Source organism: Panthera uncia (genome assembly GCF_023721935.1).
Source record: "Panthera uncia isolate 11264 chromosome D3 unlocalized genomic scaffold, Puncia_PCG_1.0 HiC_scaffold_8, whole genome shotgun sequence".
Taxonomy (NCBI): Eukaryota; Metazoa; Chordata; class Mammalia; order Carnivora; family Felidae; genus Panthera; species Panthera uncia.
Window position 1 is genome coordinate 13945863 of NW_026057586.1, and position 23667 is coordinate 13969529.

The 23667-nt window shown below is 40.4% G+C and overlaps 1 protein-coding gene across 4 annotated transcripts in view; it reads right to left on the bottom strand.

The window, feature by feature from the left end:
* The window catches only part of ZCCHC2 (zinc finger CCHC-type containing 2), a 66582-nt gene that overhangs the window by 13453 nt on the left and 29462 nt on the right, over positions 1 to 23667 (bottom strand). For 3 of the 4 annotated variants that reach the window (XM_049620255.1, XM_049620254.1, XM_049620257.1), the window contains exons 6-12: positions 15139 to 15233; positions 12642 to 12725; positions 11129 to 11186; positions 8694 to 8829; positions 7691 to 7755; positions 7225 to 7319; positions 2168 to 2296 (exon numbers count right to left, since the gene is read on the bottom strand). In XM_049620255.1, coding sequence (XP_049476212.1) covers positions 2168 to 2296; positions 7225 to 7319; positions 7691 to 7755; positions 8694 to 8829; positions 11129 to 11186; positions 12642 to 12725; positions 15139 to 15233 — 662 coding nt within the window. The remainder of the gene's footprint in view (positions 1 to 2167; positions 2297 to 7224; positions 7320 to 7690; positions 7756 to 8693; positions 8830 to 11128; positions 11187 to 12641; positions 12726 to 15138; positions 15234 to 23667) is intronic. The other variant, XM_049620256.1, reaches the window with a different exon arrangement.

The window sequence follows — 23667 nt, forward strand, 5'->3', positions numbered from 1 at the left end:
AACTGCACTACTGGCATAAGAACCCCAGGATTACTGGTACGTCCTCCAGAATTGGGCATGGCATGTGAAATGAAACACACCGAACGCTGGTCTATTCTGGAGAAGGCATAAAAATTCTCTCATTTAACCTTCATAATAGCTCTAGGCGGTTACTCCCTTTTTTTTTTTTTTTTTCTTTCACAAGAAAACTGCAGACCAGAAGTACACTGTTGCCTCAGATGAGCAGAACTGGGGTCTGTAGAGTCACTGCACACTATGTCTGATAGGACTTCACAACAGCTGCACAGTAAAGATCGGTTTTATTTGTATGTGATGCAGGAGCACTTAGGGCCATAGCTCCCAAAGACCTGACCGGACGCTCTGACACAGAAGCTCAGGTCTCAGAAAGCTATGGTAGAGGGATCTCTACAGATCTTCAGGTGGCCCGAGAGAAATCATTTAATACCTCCTACTACCATGGGTACACCTTAGAACCAAAATGTTACCAAGCAGATGTTCATAACCAAGATGTTACCAATCAGATGTCTTTACCATGTGTGAAGAATGACATCCCCATTCAACATACACATTTTTGAAATCTCATTTCCAGAATAGTAAGGTAAGGATCTCTGACACTCCACTCCTGCATAAAAGGAACAAGAATTCTAGCAAAAACTGTCAAAATCAACTTTTTTAGAACTCTGGAAATTAACTAAAGGCTTACAGCCATCTGAGGAGTGTTTATTCAAGAAAAACTACTGAATCTCTGAAGAAAAGTGAGCACTGTGGCATTTTAACTTGCCCTAATTCCAGCATACTTTCTCTAGCTCAGAAGTAGCCTTATAAAGGAATAGTTTTGCAACTACAGTAGCTATAAAAGCTAGCAGCCTAGCAGCCACCAGAAGAAACACGGGTGGGGCTATTTAAAGCCCCATCCCCCAAAAACTGTCAATGTCTATCTAGCAGTTACAGGTCACTCTGTGTTAACAGCTGCTTACCCACAGGGCATTTGTCACAATCAATCAGCAGCAAATGTTTAACAACCTGGCTGCCTGAGGCAGCATTACCAGTTGGGACTAACAAGAGACTGACCAAAAACCTTAAAAGGAAAAACTGAAGAATGAGATGTCCGCAGGGAGCTTTGAAAAGCTTGCACATATTCTTGAAAATCTAGAAGGCCATGTTTAATGGCTTAATGTCAGGGCTGTTTACATACAGCCATTAATGTCGAGGGCTGTATGTAAACCCAGGAAAGCACTGAGAAAGCACTACAGTCTCACTTTTGGCCGACTCTGATCTTCTATTTGAGGAAGAAGTGAAGACCTAAGACATACAGAAAACAAACAGCAAGACGGCAGATGTGAATCCTCCGTTATCAGTAATTACAGTAAAATTAAAGGGATTAAACACTCCAATCAAATGGCAGAGATGGGCAGCATGGCTCAAAAGCCATAATCCAACTCTATGCTGTTGTATCCTAAGAGAGACACACTTTAGATTCAAAGACACAAACAGCCTTAAAGTGAAAGGACAGAAAGGGGCGCCTGGGTGGCTCAGTTGGTTAAGCGTCTGATTCTTGGGTTTCAGCTCAGGATCTCACAGTTCATGAGTTGGAGTCCCACGGTGGGCTCTGAGCCAATAGCGGGGAGCCTGCTTGGGATTTCTCTCTCCCTCTCAATAAACAAACAAACAAACAAACAAACATAAAAAAATTTTAAAGCACACGTGAAAGGACAGAAAAAGTAGTGCCCTACAAACAATACCCAAACGAGAGCTGGAGTGGCTCTATTATTGTCAGATAAAATAGACTTTCGGCCAAAAACAGTCACTAGAGACAAAAAAAAAAGAGTATTTTATAATGACAAAAGAATCAATCCACCAGAAGACAGGAAACTCATAAATATGTACCTCTAGCAACATACACATTTTCAATCTTTCTACACTAGTAAACTACTTTATTATGACTCTTTTCTTTCTACTTAATTTCATATGCAGTGAAATAAGCTTAAAAAAAATCAACACTGCTAGGAACTTCCAAGTCAGTGGTCATTAAGGCACCCTTTATACCAATTAAATTTAAAATTAATAATGACAGTTATAGGAGCATAACATCACTCATGTTTGACAGATTTTAAGAGACAACACACATTTCCCTCCACCATCCCCATATCCCTTCCAAAGAGCAAACCTCTGTCTTTTTCTTCTTCGCTTTCAAAGCTTTCTCTTCCATCATGTCGTGGGCTAGAGGGAGAACTGTAACTCTCTGAAGAGGTTTCTCCACATGTGTCATGTCCAGATCCAATGTCCAAATTCACATCTAAAAATAACAATTCTATTCTTAAAAAATCATGTTAAGCGTATTAATTTCTGAATCGAACCATTAGAATCAGCTATAGCCGGGGCGCCTGGGTGGCTCCGTCGGTTAAGCGTCCAGCTTCGGCTCAGGTCATGAACTCACAGCTCGTTGAGTTCGAGCCCCGCGTCGGGCTCTGTGCTGACAGCTCGGAGCCTAGAGCCTGCCTGGGATTCTGTGTCTCCCTCTCTCTGCCCCTCCCCCACTCATGCTCTGTCTCTGTGTCTCTCTCAAAAATAAACGTTAAAAACAAGAAAAAAAAAAGAATTAGTTATAGCTGTAAAAAGTTTTTTCTTTTAGTTTTTCTATAATCACCTAAAAAGCTGGGCCTTGAGGTAAAAACTCATTATTACAACACAATTTTAATTGAAAATAATTGAATAACAAGTATATTCTTAAGACAAAGGCACAGGGACAAGTCAATCTTACTGACTTTAAAAAAATCAGAGTTAAAGTTCATCATAGGGTCTGCTCAGTAGGAGCACACTGAGCCATTTTCTGAGTTTAGACATTTTAACTCCTCAGAGCTTGTCGGAAAATTCATTCTTTATCAGAACTCAGGAAGAGAACTGACTGCCGGAATGTTTATTTGGTCGAATCACTATGCCTGAGTATTTGAAACAGAGGAAGATGCTCCGCATCTAGTAGACTGATTAGTCCCCCGAGTTCCGCCCAGAAGCCAGCACGGGGTGGGGCAGGGGCTGTGGTGCAGATATGCCCCGACCAATCAGCTGTTTCTGTTCGGGGCCCAGAGAAAAGATTACTGGTACACCTCGTACTGGACACTCCCGCACTGGCCCAAACTTAGGTCACTGTTCTAGTCATTCCTGTAAACCCAGCTGAGCCAGCAGAGATTCTGCCTCGCAGCAAGCACCCAACACACATTTAGGACAGAAATCCCCAGAGAAGGAATTCTGGAGAGATTTCAGGACTATAGATGAGTGAACCACTTCTTCGGCAACCTGGCAGAATCAATAAAAGGTAATCACTTGGACAAAATAGGTGTTAGAAAAAAGAGATGGTTTGTGTAATACGCAAATTAGTTGACTAATCTGTGTCTTTTAAAGGCATTAAATTATAAGGAGGTTAGTACAGTTAAAGATGACCCACCACTCAAATGGTAAGTCAATATTAAAGAATAAAGTCATCAAGAATGCAGATGATGCGGAATCCCTTTGGGTAATAAAATGCCAAACTGCCAAGGGAAAACTGCACAAGATCTCATGAGGCTGTAAGAAAAGTGGCAGAGGAGCGACTTGGACAAGAAATAATTTTACAGAAAAGTCATCTGGAGTACACTTACACACGGTAATAGGTTCTGACTTTCCAGTCACAACATGACTAAGGAAAGGGACGCAAGCGAACACCAACGGCACCTGAGGACAATCTAATGTGCCACGGTGGCCAAAAAGCCTGGCATTAACTGGACTACTAAAAATGAAACCTCTCAAACTGTGGCATACGTGCAAACTGCGCATGTAAGTATTTCAACCAGCATAATGAACAAAATGAACAATTCAGTGAAGAGAATCAAAGATTCAATGACCATCTCAAGCCAGAAATGATGGGCTGACAGGGAGCCCCTGGGGGGAGGGTGAGCGGAGATCTATCTGCTCACTACAACTCAGACAGTGAAACTACAGTGGAGTTGTTGAAACTTCAAAGAGCTAAGTTTCAGACTAGGTTTAAAAAAAAAAAAAGCAGCTATTTCTCAAAATCACAGTTTACAGGATGATTTACTCTCGATTATATTAGCCAGTAAATATTCTCATCACCAAACTGCCAATATAATAATTTGCAGTTTTCAAAGAACTAAATACATAAATCTAAATCTATACTAAACAGAATTTTCTTTTTGATCACCTAGAAGGTGCAGAGTCTTTGGAATTTTTATCATCAGAAATCATTATTATGTGACCCTATAGAGTCAGAGTGTGGAAGGGGAGCATGAAACAATTATGCCAAAGGATGTTTCATGCACCGTCCTTTTCTTTTTCTAAGTTTATTTATTTTGAGAGAAAGAGAAACAGAGCACATGAGCAGGGAAGGGGCAGACAGAGAGGGAGAGGGTGAATCTCAAGCAGGCTCTGCGCTGTCAGCACAGAGCCCGGCGTGGGGCTCGAACTCATGAACCACAAGATCGTGACCTGAGCTGAAGTCGAGAGCCGGACACTTAACTGACTGAGCCACCCAGGCGCCCCCCCCACACTCTCCTTTTAAATAGAAGCATAAACCTTTTTGTTTATTATCACGTCTCAAAGAGTAAAAGGTTGTGCGTGTTATTAAGAAGACGAAAAGCAAAACCTTACAATATTAAACACTATTCTAACAATACAAATCCTGGTTATTAGTCTTTATGAACAAAGAGAAGTTGGGTAGACTTAAGAACCATTTAGATACATGAGATGACAGAAACACAGTGGGTTATTATAGGAAGCTGGAGACTCTGAAGTCACTGAAATCTGTCATAAGAATTACTGAGAGGTCAACCATCTCACTGCCCCCAAACTTCTTGGTGCCACAATCAGCAACAGATGAATGGGGTGGAAGAAACACACCGTTTTTCGGGGACACAACATGAAGGGAGGCAGTGAGGGACTTTTGGTCCCTTCTGTGTTTTTAGAATTTTCAACAATACAAATGTCTTATTACTCAAGATAGAAGTTAAATTTTAAAGTTAAAACTAAGACCCAGACAACCTACCAATCAGAAGGATCTGACATTTTTTTAAAAATTTTTTTAATGTTTTATTTATTTTTGAGACAGGGAGAGACAGAGCATGAACAGGGGAGGGTCAGAGAGAGGGAGACACAGAATCTGAAACAGGCTCCAGGCTCTGAGCTATCAGCACAGAGCCCGACGTGGGGCTCGAACTCACGGACCGCGAGATCATGACTTGAACCGAAGTCGGCCGCTTAACCGACTGAGCCACCCAGGCGCCCCGGATCTGACATTTTTAACTCCAATACACTATCTACTACTTTATGACATGTAGGATTTGTTCCACAAAGAAACAAAACCTTAAATATATCTTACGTTTACTGAATGCTTAAAGGTAATTCCTTCTTTATAACCTAGTATTTCCAAAGGAAATTAATCAACAGAGGTTTTTGTTGTTGTTGTTGTTTTAAATTGGAGTCAGCAAACATCTGAGTTACATCTGGTATCAATGCAAAGCTGTACAAAGTATATTTTATTTATAGTCACACTTCATGACAAAGAATAAGGTTTATCTTAATAAGAAATCCTGAGGTTGTATTTTCAGAGTACTGGAAAATAAAGAGAAAAAGGAATTGGAGTTTGGGATGCTATTTATAAGCTCTTAATAACCTACAAGTGTATGTTTTCTTCTAACTTAGAATAGGGAAAAGAACTAAATTATTGAACACCTATGTGCTCAGCACTAGTTAAGTGCTTTTCAGATGTTGCCATATTTAATCCTTACAATCCAGAGCGGGAGGTTATTAGTCCTGTCTCTGAAATGAGAGAAAGTAGGCTGCAGAGAGGCCACACATTTATGAAACTGGAGGACAAGACTCAAACCCACATTTGTCTAAGATCAAAGTCCACAGAACTTCTCTGCAAGTATGAGGCTAAAGAGGAGAGAAGACTTGTGGCTTCTTCAGTGAGCAATAGTTCCCAAATCACATGAGGGACGAGAGACAGAGCGATCTTCTGAGGGTGGGATACGTTTGACAGAAATTTCAACTGGGGAATGATCCGATTTAGGATGTGACCTAGGAGATAAATATGCGGGCAGTGCAGGAAGTGAGCTGGAAGGAGGAAGAACAGAGACAGGGAGATCTGCCACAAGTAATTTTCAACCATCCGCCGACAGATACCTTTTGCCATTCTTATTTTAGCTTTTTGCCTCCTCCTTTTAGCTGCCACCACCACCACAGGAAACCTCAGAGATAGTTAAGTGTTACAATATACTCATAAACGACGTGTTTTTTCCCCCATGTCATTTTTTCCCCAAGGACAGTTCAGTTAGTTAATTCAGTAAGTTGGCCAGCTGATTTTAGAGGAAAAATGTAACCGTATTTCCTGTATCAATATTCAATGTCTGTGAATAAGTACCTGGTTTAAAAACACACTCCATTAAAAAATATATATATTCTGGTTATTTATGTGGTATCATCACAAGTGAATGTACTAATACTTGCACAGAATTTAAATTAAAAAAAAATCCTTAATTTGTGAAATCAGTCCAATCAACAAATGTGGGAGGTACACACATGAACAAAACATACTCCTAGGGGTCTAGGGCCTCTTATTCTCTTTTGTCTTTGCTATTAATGGTACACGTAACACAGAAAAGTTATTAATGAACCAGCAGAAAGGACACTTCTCAAATGAATACAAAACCTGAAAATGAAGAAGACTTAAAAGCAGGTAAATGGAAACTATACAAATCTAGTACAATAAAAATCTGAGTGTCTGCATTCCCCTAGAACTCCGTAAAAGCCCACAGAGGACAGTCATTAAAACATGAAAACGTCAACAAGATTCTAAAAACGACTTTACACAAGGACAGGGACAGGCTTCCATGAGGGCTGAAAGGATCCCCCAGCTGCTCGGACCTGTGCTCTGGAGCAGGGACAGGCTCGAGAAGTGGACAAGTGAGGAGCCCGTGGCCTGCGGAGGAAGGAAACGGTGGGGAAGCACAACTGTGGCAAAGGAAAGGTTCGCCTCTATGGCTGCTTCCGACTTCCTAAATCAGTTCCATTAATACTTCAGAATGGTTTAATTCAGAAACTGCTATTCCCGTCCGTGCAAGGTTAACAGTATAATTTCAGGATCTGACACCACAGCTCAACAGCTACTAAAACAGGTATCATGACAAATACATGTAGGTGATGGGTATTTGAAAGAAAAACAAACTTTCTTACCTTTCACAGAACCACCATGGGCATGCTGGGAAGTTGAGAGTCTGATACCATTTATTCTACTATTCAATCTGTTGTCAGTTTTCTTAATTTTCTCCCTAAACCCAAAATATACATGTTACTGACATTTTTTTTATAAGGCTCTCTAGAGAACACAATAGATAGTATTACTAAAATTCTGTTTTTTATAGTAACAAAATTTTTAATAAGGTATAATCTAAATGCAAGATTCGCCCTTTAGAGTACAGTTCGGAGAGTTTTGCCCCTCCAAACTGAATATATTTTGACAATAGCTTTATTTTGATCATCTGCATTTGCTGACTATTTTGAATTAAAAAAATCAGGCCTAGAAATAAAAATGTAATGAAAATACTATTTATTCTATATAAACAAAGCATGCCCATAGTCAAAGCCTACATGTTGCCTTTCTTACCAATTCCTATTACTGGAAACATCAAATTGAACCTACTTTTCTATTTGTGGCTTTCCTTTCTTCTTATTTATTGAAGATAAGCTTCGTTTTTCAGTTGAATGCTAATGGAAAGAATAAAAAGAAATCAGACTAAAACTAACCCACACTCATGTAGATATCCTTCTATTCTCCTATCAAACATTAATCTAAGAAAAATACCTATTTTTGAATTTTGCTTTTCAAATGGCCCCGTATTCTTTCTTCTGAGCACAAAATAAAACATACAAGTAACTGGCATTTGCTTACACGTTCAACAGTGTTCTTCTGAAGTACAACAGTTTTATCGACTTTAAGAAGAAAAGGTGTAGGCGCTGAAGTAGAGAGATCTAGTAAAGGTATAACTGAATAGACTCTGAAAACAGGCCATTAAGTATGACTAAGGTAACATACAACTTCTCAAAACATTTCGTTTGTAAAACCACATTCCAGTAAAGGTTAACATTTGGAGCTGAGTGCTGACCAGAAATAAACATCAGTTAACGAATATATTTTCTGAAAAGAAGGTGGCTCTCTCCATAGCCTCACCAGTAAGCCTTCCCCTGCATCTATGGTGCTTGCGAGCATTCTGCGCTCTGATTACACCAACTCTGGAGAAAGCAAATATTTCGTAATTACATTCCTAAATTACAATGTAATTTCCTAATTACATTACATTACATCCAACTTCTCATGAGGGACGGTCAGGCTCAAAATTCACAACACCAACAGCAAGATAGTGACTGAAATGTGAATAATTCTTCCAAAAGCAAAAAATCTGGCAGAACCATTTGACGTAGCCCTAGTTAGAATAAACATTATAAGATTCGCATTAAAATGTACTCCTTTTCTGGGCAATAAAGGCAATCTCAAGATATTTTTTTAGGTGTCAGAAGAGTTTAGACCGTGTATTCCAATTAAGTTGAAAGTCTAACAGCTATACTATCTGACATAATAATACTTAAGAGAACTCAACTCTTGTAGAGCAGCAATGCATGGAGACAAGAACAAAACCCTCCAATACCTGGTCAGCTAAGGCCACACAGTGCTCCGGGTGCTGAACGGCGGGGCAGCTCTGCTTTCTCCAATCCACAATTCCGTTCTGTTCGGAATATTGCACGGTGAGCCCATCCAACGGAGAACAACTTGTACCAATGGTGCTATCAGAAGAAGTTGGTAAGGTGTGAGAATCTGTCCTCAGTACTCAAACCTATACTGTCTCATATAATGAAGAAGCTATAGTAACCCTTTGTTCAGCGTATGTACGTGTGTGTATGTTTTTTAAAGAATGCCTAGTGATATCTCTAAGAAAAAAAAGGATACTATGAGAATAAATTATCACACAGCTATCTTATCTAATAAATAACACCTGTCTCTAAGGAAATCAGTAACAAGTGCAAGTTGTCTTCAGACACTATATATGGTCACCTTGTGCCACTCACGGCTGGAGCGTGACCCCGATCTTGAGAGGATAGCTAAGTACTGTGTATATCTAAGGCATGTCAAAGGACAGGGCAATGTGACTGAAAAACACAAGAAACAGACATCGGAAACAGACTCCAAGAGAATCCAGAGACAGAAGTTACTGGACATGGCCTTTAAAATAACAGTGTTTAATAGGTGACTACAAGAAGATGGGAAATTTGGGGAAGGTCCCGAGAAATACAAACAAGAACCACACTTAAATTCTGGAACTGTGAAAGAAACTGAAATTAAGAACTCAACGGATAGTGGGGTGCCTGGGTGGCTCAGTCGGTTGAGTGTTCGACTTCAGCTCAGGTCATGATTTCATGGTTCTTGAGTTCGAGCCCCGCATCAGGCTCTATGCTGACAGCTCAGAGCCTGGAGCCTGCTTCCGATTCTGTGTCTCCCTCTCTCTCTGACCCTCCCCTGCTTATGCTCTGTCTCTCAAAAAGGAATAAACATTAAAAAAAAAAAAAAATTAAAGAACTCAATGGATAGAAGCAGACACACAAAGTCAGTAAGGAGGAACTTTGGCCAGAAGAAACTAGACTGAAGCTGGAGAAGAAGAAAATACAGAGAACACAGAAAAGCTTAGGAGACACACAGGGCCTGGTGGAAAGTCTAACACACGAAGTACCCCAGGTCTCAGAAGAGAAAACAACAGAATCAGGTGGAAGCAGTATCTGAAAAGGTAGTGGCCTGGTCTTCTCTAAAATCAAAAGGTATCAGGCTTCAGGCTTAAGAAGTGAAATTCATTCAAAGACAGCCACAAACAGTATCTTAGAAAAGTGCTCAAAACCAGATGAGAAAATCTTAAAAAGCAATCAGGCTGTGAAAAGCACATCCACTTCCAAAGAGCAACAAGGCTGAAACAATGAATGCCAGATGTCTTTGTTAGTTCTCCCCAGAAGGAGAATCTGGGGTGGCATGGTTGATAGGGGAGGCGAGCTCAGGAAGCAAAACAAAAAGTGTGCAGAATGAAAGAGGAAAAGAGGAAAAACCAACTTGTAAGGGTCCATTACTGAGGTTGCCAACATAACAACAGAGGCTCAAACCAGCTGGGACCTCCCAGAATTATCTATCCAAAGGACAGGAAGCTGGAGCCCCCCCATCAGTTGAGTGCTGACCCCCTGGGCAAATTAACTTGCATTTCTGGACTATGCTGGTCTGAGTGCCAACCAGGTCCCCAGAATCAGCCAGGGCCCCGAGGCAGAAGGTGGAAAGTCTTACAGCTTGGGTGGGACAGGGGAAACTTGCAGAGGGTCCTAGAGCCGGGCTGAGGCTATCATGCGAGGGACCAAAGGCATTAAACAGGAAGACAGTAAAAACTTGACTTTCAAAGCACTTGCAGAAAGTCACTGCCAACCTAGAATCCTACATCCAGGAAAAGTGCAGGCAAAATAAACATTTTTTTTTTCCCCCAGGTAAAAACAAAGTAAATGCATCAATGGCAGACAGAGCTACAGGAACTACTGCAGTCCTTCAGCAGGAAGGAAACAATCATGGACGGACGCTAAGACACATGGGAAAGAATGAAGGCAGTGGAACGGCAGAATCCAAGTGACAGGTGAAGGTAGGTTTCACAAGATCTAAACTACAGGGAGAATAACGTACAGGACAACCACAATTTGTAAGGTGGGAGGGGTAAGTGAAATAACAGCGAATAAAGGTCCTCACAGGGGAAGTGCTGCAAGCACCATTAGTACCAGACCTTAGAGAGTCCAAGATGCAGAATACAATCTCATGACCCCTCGTTACCACTAGAAGAATCGAAAACATTACCTAACTCTCAAAGTTAACAGAACGGAAAAACAGAATAAAACCGCCTTACAGCAAGAAAGGAAAGAAAAGGAAGATGACACAGAAAAGGCTGGACAAATAACAAACAAACAGTAAAACAGCAGACTTCTAGGCAAACGTCTCAGTGATTAAAGTAAATGTGACACAGTGAATTCCAAACGTACAAAGACATTGTTTTAGGAATTAGATACGTACTTCACAAGGGGACTCTTGCCGGTGTGTTTCTTGTGGATTATGGTGTGCTGTAACACATCTACGGTAGAGGAAGAAACAATTATTATACCAAATGTTGCTGCCAAAAATCCAAGGGGATGACGCAACTAATTTATGTGACGGTGACAGGATCACCAGACCATGCAGAATGCTTCTAAGCACTTTTCACAGAAAACTCTTTAAAGGGGCAACTTTTCAAAAACCGGCTACAGTACTACTGTAATGTAAACGATTTTCTTAACATTTTCTTTTGTCTTGCTTACTTTATTATAATACAGTGTCATGATACATCTAAAATACAAACTATGTGTTAACTGTTTACATTTTTGGTAAGGCTTCTGATCAAACAGCAGGCTAGTATAGTTACGTTTTGGGGGAGTCAGAAGTTATACATGGATTTTCGACCGCAAGGGGGGCAGCGCCCCTTACCGCTCTGTTGTTCAAGGGTCAACTATGTTTGCCTCTTTTCATTAAGAAACAAAATGTATCACAGAAACATCCGAAGGCCTTTCTCCATTCCACTTGACTTCCTCCCTCTACAGAGATAAACTAGCTGAAGTATTCTACTGCGTGTTTTTATTAAGATTCACCGCACCCGGGTGACACCCAGGTATTTGCTATTACACACAAGGCTGCTGTGAGGACTTCAGTCTCCATCCCCTGAACACACGGACAATTTTCATAGCAGCAGAAGTGCTGGGCGGTGGCATGAAATTAATTACTTCCAACCTCACTACACAGTGTCAAATTTCTGTCCAAATGAGTTGTACCAATTTATGTTCCCATCCGCAGCGGATCAGAGCTCCCATTACTTCATACTCCTGGTAATGTCAGACTTGAAAATGTTTTACCAATTCGGGGAGCATGAAATGATATCTCGTTTTTACAGTGTGCATTTTTCAGACTACTCGTGAGGCTAAACACTGCCTAATTGCCATTCACATTTCCTCTTCCATGAATTAACTATCTTTATCTTTTGTCCTTACTGTCAATTAGACTGATGCTCTGAGTTTTTGGACGAATATTTCTATTGTCTGGATATAGTCTTTCTTCAACTGTGAATAGCCTGTAAATATCTTCTAACTGCCTGTTTTTTGGCTACAAGTTCAGTTCTATTTTAGAAAAAAGATCTCCACCATGGTCACGTTCTGCTTTGTCAAGAAAGCCTTCTTGTCCCAGGTTATTAACATCTAAAAGTTCAGTTTTACATTTTATATACTACATTAAGTTTATATGTACTTATCTTTTGTTACTTACTTGAAATTTTTGTGCATGATGTAAGTAGGGATCTAATTATATAATATTTTTTCAACTGGAAAGCCAGCCAACATCATTTATTGAATAGTCTATTTTTTCCTCACTTATTTATAATGCCACCTGTCACATTCCAAGTTTCCATATGTCTGTTTCTTGGCTCCTTAATCTGTTCTAATGGTCTGCCTATCCTTGTGCCTATATCAGGCAAAATGACTTATTCCAGTGAATCCACACTTACCTTCTTCTTGACTTGAAGCTTCTGAGCTGTCTTCCTTTAAGTGTTCTAATATTTTAGAAGTCTTCAGAGAGGACTGTAAGTTATCTGCAGGAAGTATTCAGTACCAATTAACTTTTTAGGAAAAAGGTAATAAAGAAAACACACAGAAGGATTCCTTCTGTCCCAAGAAGAGGAGAGTGGTGAGTCAGTGGTAAAGACAACATTTCTACTAGTTAGGACCTTTACAACACCAAGGTGACACAGCACAGAACACTGGACTGGGAGCGGGGACCCTGAATCAGGGAGCCTGCTCTCCCCATGAAAACCACAGGTCTGGAGTAAGGGGCTTCACCTCCGCCAGCCCCAGGGGCTCACGCGCAATAGGAGGGGATGCGCTAGATTAGTGCTTCTCAGACATCGGTGGTGTGGGAAGGCTTTGCAAATTTCTAGTGTGTTGTGAAGCATTCCTTTTATAAAATATAAGCAGGTGTGGCAATGTCCAACTGCTATAAAGCCTCTCAAGTGTCCGCCGTGAGTTTCTATTCTATTACAGAGCAGTGGCCCACGGGGCACATTCTGAAAGCCCCGGACTAGTCCTCAGGTAAGGTGCAGACTGGTGGGGTTCCAGAGCGCGATATGCTGAAGTCATCTAGGAGTTAACATTTGTTTTCTCAAGTGTCAGGACACAGACTAAGTACTACTGTCTACCCCTGGGGACAAAAGGTAGAGCTGTCATTTTTTTCAAAAAAGTGCAAATGAACTTTGACAACAGTGTGTTCCCTGGTGAAACAATGTGGACATCCTGACCACATTTTCCACACTCCCAAAACATGTGCTTTAATACATTTTAATTTTGCAACAATTTGAGGTCTTCCAATGTACTACTCCCTTTAGCACCATGCATGTAATTTAAATACTGTAAAGCTCTCGTGATGAGTTTTCTCTTACTTATATATGCGCTACTCACTTGGGCCAGTTTTCCTGGGTCGCCTGTTAAAATCGGAATTAAAAGTTTAACTTTGTGTTTTCGGCATGTGTTAAACAAACGCTATTTATAGATATTCCTTAAAAAGTACTTCCACTCGGTTCAAGCAGAAGAAAGCACTGACTGTTAGATCTATACAGCTCCAGGGTGATTAGGATTCTCCTTAAAAAACAACCAGCTACTGTCACTGTTCAGACAGAAATTTAACCGTGGAGTCACTCATCTCGTCTCATCAACTAGTCATCAAGAATCTCCCACCCTCACCCCCCCCACACACACACAAGAGAGAGAGAGAGAAACTTTAAAGGTTAACCCGTTATCATATCCAATCATATTACTTTTTCTAAATTCTCTTTATTCCACCTCAAAATGAGCAAATATGCATTTTCTTTCCTCTTTAGGTACAAGAAAATAGGACTTTGTAGATAGCAGAAGGAAAGGTTAAAAAAATAAACAGCCACTTGCCATAATGGCTGTGCTTTAAGTTAGCACATTCTCCTAAAGCCCACATCAATGTTCCTGGCAAAATATTTGTTTAAAAAGGCAGTTGAGATAGATGTGCATAGAAGCACACATAAGGCTGACTGTGAGGAAGGATGAAACACGAGGGCAAAAGCAACTTACAGGAACAGAAGGAAAAAAGTGGGGGAAATCTTCAGGAGGTAATATTTCAGTTGGGTCTTAAAACAGGTGTGATTTTAACAGGCTGTGCCAAAAGGAAGGACATTTAAAAGTTCAGGTGCAGAATGAGCCAAGACACTGGGACAGGAAATGGCAGGTATACTGAGTAGATGCCAAGCCTTCAAGCAGCCAGAGCCTGAGAGATTAGCAATGAGGCACAAGGAGGCTCAGGGCAGGGCTTGAATTTCAAACCAAACTTTCAAGGTTTTGAAGAGGGGATTAACCAACTGATCTCTGAGGTAATCCTGGAGTAGGTTAAAGTCAAGTGAGAAACCAGAACTGGAGACATGAGTGAGGAGGCTTTGTGCAAGGTGTGCATGGAAGAAAGGCTTAACAGCCCACAACGGACTGGTAAGGAGGGGCAGAAAGGAAGGCACCCCCTGTCCGGCGTGGCTTGGCCTGTAAATGACTGAATGTGAAGAGGAAAAGTGGAAAGAGTAACGCCCGGTTTCCAGCCAGGGAGGCTGCGGAGGTCACTACGGGAACACGGGAACACGGGAACACGGGAACACGGGACCCGGGAGGAAAGGCAGATTCTAAGAGGTGACACCCCCCGTGCCCGGCAGGGCAGCACCTCCGCAGCCTGTACACCAGGTGTGACAAGGCCCTGGAGGACCCAGTATGTCCACGAGATGGAGACAGCTGGCCTTTCCCTTGCAATCAGTCTGTTTTGTGACTTTAGCTTTGACACGCTATTTTCTGTAAAACTGCAGCGTCAATTTCACTGAAAACTACACGTTTCTTAATCGTAGGCCGCTATTCCTCAACTGCCAGCCCCATACAAGGCAGCACAGTGAAACAGGAACGCTAAGCAAGAACACATCCGATTTCTAGAGAGGAGAAGACGCTTACTGAGGCTGTGCAGAGGGTCTGGTGATATGGACTGAAAGAAGCTGTGCACTTTCTGACTCTGTAGAAAAGCTTGGGATGAAGTTGAAAATAGCTGCCTGCACATAAAAGAAAAGAGAGGTGTTAATTTCACGTAATATAAACCCACAAGAGTCTCAGTTTAGACTGTAAGGCAAATTTATGTGGCGGTTTAATTCAGGCATTATAAGTATATCGGGGGCGCTTGGGTGGCTCACTCGGTTAAGCGTCCGACTCTTGGTTTTGGCTCAGGTTATGATCTCACGGTTCGTGAGTTCGAGCCCCAAGTGCTCTAAGCTGACAGTGCAGGGCCTGCTTGGGATTCTCTCTCCCCCTCTCTGCCCCTCCCCTGCTTGCACGTGTGCATGCGCTCTCTCAAAATAAACAAAAAATACTTTTTTCTGAGGAAAAGAATATTATTTTCTAATGTATTTCCCATAGGAAGAAGTGAATAAAAGTTAAACTTATTTGCAAAAATCTGGTAAATGGGCTTCTTTTTAATTTTCTATAATCTAGTGGCCTGGTTTCACTTCTGGCAATAAAAAAAAAAAAGTTACTTCAGCCTTTTGTCCAAGTGGTCCAATAGCTATCTTTCTGCCAGATAAGAACTGCAATTCCTTTACTCTTCTTCACAGGCGTTCCTTTTCATCACACGGCTGTACATGGAGGAGCCTTCCCACACTCTGAACCTAAGAGCTGGGGTGCTAGGAGTCCTGGAAACTATGGAACGCAGTGTCTGGTCAAACAAGTATTACTACATCCCAAGGCCTGACTAGCTGATGATTCACTCCACTGTGTATCCTTCCCATGATTCTAAGCTGTTATCTTTGAAAATCAGCTTTCCTCACCTTTTACTAGCGTAATTAAAAGATTCAAACTCAAGTCTTCTCTACAAAAGGGACCTTGCAATAAGGGGTATAGTTACATCACAGAAACTAATGGAAAGTTTCCTCAAGGATCTGGATACCAGCTCCACCACATAAAAGCTGATCTACTCTAAATAAGTTACTTAGCCTTCGAACGTCATTTTCCTCAGAGGGAATGCTACTAGTTCATCAAGGTTATGACACTCACGCAGCACACAAAGCCGTCACCCTACTCAACGTACAAATCCACTTCCATTACTTTTGAACACTTTAAATACTCATTTAAAATTCTTAAATTTCTCCCCAAGGTTCCTGACCTGTCATTCAGATTAAGTGTCAAGTCATTAAATACCTTATCAAGAGATGACCCTTGCAGACCAAAGTCACCTTGTACATTAGGCAAAACTGCTTCTTGGTATGCAGATGTGGAAATAAATATTCAATAGGAAGACAAACGAGAAATGAAGAGATGGAAGACAAACGAAGTGAGGAGCTGATCTAAATCCCCAGCTCTGCACACATTACTTGAGACTGGGGACCAAGACCCGAGGGCAGTGGTAGAACCTATGACCCATTTACTTTCACAAACCAAATGGTCCAAAGACAGACAGACACACCTTTAATTCAAGACTTGAGTCCCGAGAGACAGCTTGGACACCGACTACCAGTCCAAAAATCAACCGCATGTCTGCTGTGGGAACACGGTGCTGTACATTTAAGCCAAACCGGAGAGAAAGGCACAGGCTTGAAGTCAGAATACAGACTGAAGTCAAGGTTCAGCAACGCATAACCACAAGACAGCAATTACACCTATGTTTGTTTCCAAATCTAACTGGCTAGAAGCTAACATATTAAATTAGAAAAACAAGATTATATACGGACACGACAAATTACCCAATCCCAGTGTACATTTCAGTGGCATGTTTTCATTTTCCTAACATACAGTGTAGCTGGAATGGTATTTATGCAGTGTCCTGTGCCAACCCAATCTCTACTTCTCTTATAAACTCATTTCCTATTTCTCACTTACAATCCCCCCTTCCTTTATCATCGCTACCTTTCTTAAATCACATGAATGATAATCATCCTAATCTAAAATTCACAAATTCACAAACTGAGAATGAGGTGCCCTGACAGCCTATCAATAATGCTGTTGAGACCACAAGCTAGCCACAGAAATCAAAACATTTTTAAGGGAAATATTAGACAATAAGCCATTTTTAAAAATAAAATTTTTGAAGAGGAAAATCTTTCCAAGCAGGATATAAAACTCTGAAACCATTAGAGAAAAGATTGATAAATCTGACTATCTAAAAAAAATTAAACTGTCTACACGGTCAAGAAGTAGCAACAAACGGGTCCTTTAACAAATAACTCTTACAAATCAGCAAGACCAATAAAAAGTGGGGAGGACTGAAAAAACCATTCACAAGAAAGTGCACATACGGACTAAATACAGACTCAACTACAGACTAAAATGAGAAAGTCTTCCTCTCTGAGACTAGCAAAGATGAGAGATTGAGAGTGTATGTCTGCTGTGTGGTTGTAGAGATACAAACATAAGGAAGGCTTCTGGGGTGTACAACGTTGCTACCTCCTTAGAATTTAGAAACATCACTTATTAAAAAAATGTATAACTTATGACCAACTTCAATTCTAGAAATTTCTCTTACAGATAAATGTATCAAATGTGTTAAGAAACATATGTGGACATTCCCTGTAATACTGGTTGTAGCAGTTTAAAAATATTCAGACTCCAAATGGCCATAAAACATAATGATTAGTTATGATACAACTAAAAATGGATTATGTAGCAAATAAAAAGGCAGCAGTCTTTTTACATGTACTAATGTGTACATGTATGTATATTTAATGAAAAGATTAAGTGGCAGAAAAGTCTGTATAGGATAATTCAATTTGCACAGTGTAGGAAATACACACAAATACATAAAATCAAAGTTATGTACGTGCACAGAAAATTTCTGAAAAGTTATGTAAGATTTTTAATGAAGGTTATTTCTAGTGACCAAATTTGGAGAAAGGGCAATTTGAGACTTTTGGCATCACACCTTCCTTTACATTCTACACGAACAGCTTCAATAGCACCTTTATAAAGGACTTACACACACACACACACACACACGCCTCTGTGATTATCACTGAGGAGAACCCTAAAAGCTGTAATAAGGAGTCAAACATACACTTCTTAATTGTCATCTTGGCCACGAGCCAAATTTCTAAAAGTGGCTCCTTCGTAGTTTTTCTCCTCTGAAAATCTCCACCTTATAGAAAAGTTGCAAATATGGTAAAACATCTATTTCTGAACCATAAATAACTCCTCTCTGACACCCCAACACCCGGCAAGACATTAGCATTTCCTACAAAGACATCCCTACTGCAATCATATCAGGACACTAACACTGAAAAGTTAATACCTAATCCTCAGACCCCATTTAAGTTCTGCCAGCTAATTCCTAAGTGTCCTTTTCACCACAAAGGCCCAGCTGACACCACAGCTCATCATGGTGTTAAGAGGTCAGGCCCTGTAGTTTGTGGAATGGTCCCGATGTGGGTCTGTCTGATGTTTCCTCACAGCAGGAATGTAACAGGGCTAGGCTGTGTTCTTTTGCTACAGCCTACTGTGTGCTAATTCTGACTGACCCCCTCACTCATCAAGTTCAAGTTAGGGATTAAAGTGGTATCTGTCAGGTTTCTCCACTCTAAAGCCACTCTTCCTCCCTTTATGAATAATAAGCATTATTTTGTGGGAAAGGACTTTGATACTGTAAATATCCTCAAATGTTCAATCTATTCATTTATTATTTACATTAACACGGACTCATGGTTTCCTATTTTATTCAATATTACTGTTTTATTTATTTAGATGTTCGATTTGCTCCAGATCTGACCACTAGGAGCCCCTTCAAACTGGCTTCTGTGTCCTTTTGACCAAACCACTTAATTCTTTGAGCACTTCCTTGCTTTTGGGTACAAGAGGCTCATCTTGTACTTTTCCTGCCCTGGCCCTGCAATCGGCTTTTTCTCCAAGGAGCCCTAGTTGTGCTCCCTGGTGGAGAATGGTATCGTAAGTCAAGCTCGGGACACCAGGTATTCCCACTGCTACAGGCTACGGCTGCTTCCAGACCCTTTCTTTCTTTCCTTTCTTCTTTTTATATGTTTATTTATTTACTGTGAGAGGAGCACAAAGGAGTCACGAGTTGGGGAGGGGCAGAGATAGGGAGAGAGAGAAAACCAAGCAGGCTCCACACTGTCGGCACAGAGACCGACGTGGGTGGGGCTTGAACCTACAAACAGGGAGATCATGACCTGAGCCAGATGCTTAACTGTCGAGCCACCCAGGTGCCCCCAGAACCCTTTCAATAAACTGAGCCAGGGAAATACACACACAACCGTATTTCTGTATCTTCCTATGTATACCCCAAATCATGATACACCCAATATCTTTAATTCCAATCAGACACTCCAGGGTTCATTCTAGTTTTCTTCTTCTCTATAGTGTAACTCCCTTCTCCAACAGAGAGACACTTGGTCCTCACTATTCTTAACATACTAATTAGGTCAACTCCCCGTGGTAATGCTTTCCCACTGTTGCCCTACCCACCTCCCGTGTACGTGCCCTCCTGATGCCAGCAGAGCCCGAATGCCCTGCCAGCCGCCTCTCAGGTGCACGCCCTCTGACACACTGTGCCAGCCTCCCAGCACCATCCCCATGACTGAATGACTCCTCCTTCCACTTGGGGTCCCTTTGCTAGTCCATTAGGGCACACCCCCTAAAACCACTGCTGCTGACTGCCTTGCTCTGTTCCACTGAGTGGCTTTATGACTTTCTTGTTCAGGAGGGGCAGGGGGAAAAGAGGACAGGAACTGATGATCACTCTTTAAAAGTCAAGTCCTACAAAGAACCTAGACACTCATATTCCTGAGACTTGAACCATAGTTTAGCATAGCTCCCAGAGCACACATGCATTAAGTTTTAAAGTAACAGATTAAGCTGAATAATAAATACCTGAGAACGTGGGAGAGTATTTCAGAAATAGTACCGGGGGAGGAAAACCAGATCTATCAGCTACGAACAAACTATAAAATTCTAATAATTAAAAAGTGATCCTGGAACAAGAATGAGATTGTCGCAAGGAAAAATCCATGAACAGGTTACATACCTAAGAATGAAGGAAATCAGTAATATAGGAAAGAATCAATTCACTGTTTGGAAAGAAAAATAGATTTAGATCCTGACTTCACTTGGTTTAACAATATAAATCCAAACTGATGAAAGGAACAATAAGAGAAACTATCACATACACAAAAAGTACACTGATCGTGTTTCAAAAGATGGATAGCCTCAAGCTTTTTTAAATAAGTGAATATATGTGGCCCAAACTCAAAGGTTACCAAGTGACCAGCCAGTCTCATTCCTATTGCCAGAGCCCCTCTTCTTCCCTAGACGCAAGCCTCTCTGCTATTTTATTGCTTATTTTTCAGAGATAATCTGTGCACACAAACATGTACATATCCTTTAAAACGGCGACATTCTACTAGCTGTTCTCACCTTGCTCTTGCTCTCCATTGTTCTTTTTCAATAAGGCCACACGGTATTCCAGTGAATGAATGTCCCATGAGTTAACCAAGTCTCCATCAACATCTAGCTGTTTCTAGTCTTTTGTAGTCAAATATTACAACAGTAAACATCCTGAAACACTCATCTTTGCATACAGTGGGAATATACTTGTACGATACATTACAAGAAGTGGAAGTCGTCAAAAGTTATCTGCACTTAAGTTGTGATTTTGCCAAACGGCTTTCCATAGAAATTTTACCAGTTTATGTAACTGGCCAAGAGTACCTACCAAACTTTTGGATCTTTGCATATTCAACAGGTTGAACAGAAACTCACGTAAGGTGAAAAACCTGTACGCTGAAAACTGTAAGACACTGAGACGACACAAATAAATGGGAAGATAGATAGTCCATGCTTACTGATTAGAAGAATATTGTTAAAATGTCTATACTTCCCAAAGCCACTAAAACCACTGTAAAAATACTATTGGATATAGGATTCAATGTAATCCTATATCCAATAGTATTTTTCATAGAACTAAAACAAATCCCACTAAAACACATGGAACCAACAAAAACCCCAAACAGCCTAGGCAAACTTGAGAAAGATGAATAAAGCTAGAAGTATCACAATCCCAGATTTCAAACTACATTACAAAGCTCCAGTAATCAAAACAGTATGGTAACACAGATGCACAGTTCAATGGAACAGAATACAGAACCCATAAATAAACTCACACTTTTAAGGGCAATTAATTTATGACAAGGGACACAAGAACACACAACAGGAAAAAGACAGTCTCTTCAATAAATGGTACTGGGAAACTGCACAGCTTTGTGCAAAAGAATGAAACTGTACCATTTTCTTAAGCCATACACAAAAATTTGCGTGTAATAAACTCAAAATGGATTAAAGATCTAAATGTGAGATAGGAAACCATAAAACTTCTAAAAGGAAACATAGACAGTAAACTCTTGGACGCTGGCCTTAGTAATATTTGTCTGGATCGGTCTCCTCAGGCAAGGGAAACAAAAGCAAGAATAAACTATTGGGACTACATCAAAACAAAAAGCTTTTGCACAGGGGCACCTGGATGGCTCAGTTGGTTAAGCATCTGATTCTTGGTTTCAGCTGAGGTAATGATCTCATCAGGCTCAGCACTACTGGTGTGGAGCCTGCTTGAGATTCTCTCTCTGCCCCTTCCCCGTGCGTGCACGCACACGCTCTCTCTCTCTCTCTTTCTCAAAATAAACTTAAAAAATAAAGCTTACGCACAGCAAAAGCAATCATTAACAAAATGAAAAGGCAACCCTACTGAATGGGTGAAGAAATTTGCAAATGATATATCCAATAAGGGGCTAGTAACCAAAACATATAAAGAAAACTCAACACCAAAAAACCCACAAATAATCTGCTTAAAAATGGGCAGAGGACCTGAGCATATGTTTGCCAAAGAAAACACACTGATGGCCAACAGACACATGAAAAGGTGTTCAATATCACTAATCACCAGGGAAATGCAAATCAAAACCCAATGATATCATCCTATGCCAGTCAGAACGGCTAGTATCACAAAGACAAGAATAACAAGTGTTAGTGAGAATGTGGAGAAAAGGGAACCCTTATGCACTGTTGGTGGGAATGTAAATTGGTGCAGCCATTATGGAAAAGAGTAATGGAAAACAGTATGAAAGTGTCTTAAAATATTAAAAATACAAATATCATACAATCCAGTAATACCACTTCTGGATATTTAGCCAAAGAAAATGAGAACACTAATTTGAAGAGATACATGCAGCCCTGTATTTACTGCAGCCTTATTCAAAATAGCCAAGACATGGAGGCAACCTAAGTGCCCATCAATAGATGAATAAAGAAGATGTGGTATACAGAATGGAATATTACTCAGCCATTAAAAGAGAATGCCATCTTGCCATTTGGGACAACATGGATGCACCTAGAGGGTATTATATTAAGTGAAGTAAGCCTGAAAAAGACAAATACCATACGATTTCACTTATATGTGGAATCTAAAAAACCAATGAACAAACCAACAGAAACAGGCTCACATACAGAGAACAAACTGGTGGTTACCAAGGGGAGGGGGTAGAGGGATGGGTGAAATAGGCAAAGGGGACTAACAGGTACAAACTTCCAGTTATAAAATAAATAAGTCATGGGATGAAAAATAGAGCACAGACTATCGCCACTAATACTGTAATAACTCCGTATGGTGACAGATGGTAGCTACACAATTTGTGCTAAGTGTACTGTACTATACATAATTGTCAAATCACTGTTACATACCTGAAACTAACACAATATTGGATGTCAACTACATATTTCAATTAAAACTAAATTTGGAAAATTTTTTAAATTTTAATATTTATTTATTATTGAGTGAGACAGAGCACGAGCAGAGGAGGGGACACAGAATCCCAAGCAGGCTCCAGGCTCTGAGCTGTCAGCACAGAGCCCACCACAGGGCTCGAACCCACTGACCACAAGATCATGACCTGAGCCGAAGTCGGACGCTCAACCAGCTCAGCCACCCAGGTGCCCCTAAATTCAGAAAATTTTTAAATTAAAAATTTTTTAAATGTAGTAGCCACCTAAAAAATCAAAAGCCAAGGTTTTAATTTATATTTCTGATTATGAGCAGCTTTTCATATGTTCAAATGATGCCTAAAAGTCCAGTTTCTCTGTGCTATTTGTTCACATATGCTCCCATTTTTTCCCCTGCTTTGGACTATTAGTTTCCATTACATTATTGATTTTTAGGAGGTTTTTTTTTAATAAGAAAGAAGTTATTATAAGTATTTTTTCCCTGAATTTGAAGTTTGTCTTCACTTTGTTTCTAGTATATTTTGTTCTTTAAATTATGTAGAAGTTGGATTTCTGAATACTTAAATTTCCATTTTTAGTGGTTTCTAGGTATCGTGATACTTAGTAAAAAATTTTTTCATACACATACTAGAAATTTCACGTTTTCTTTCTTGCATTTAAATCTCTGAGCCATCTAGATTTAACTTTGATGTAATGAATGACACATAGTTCCAGCCTAACTTT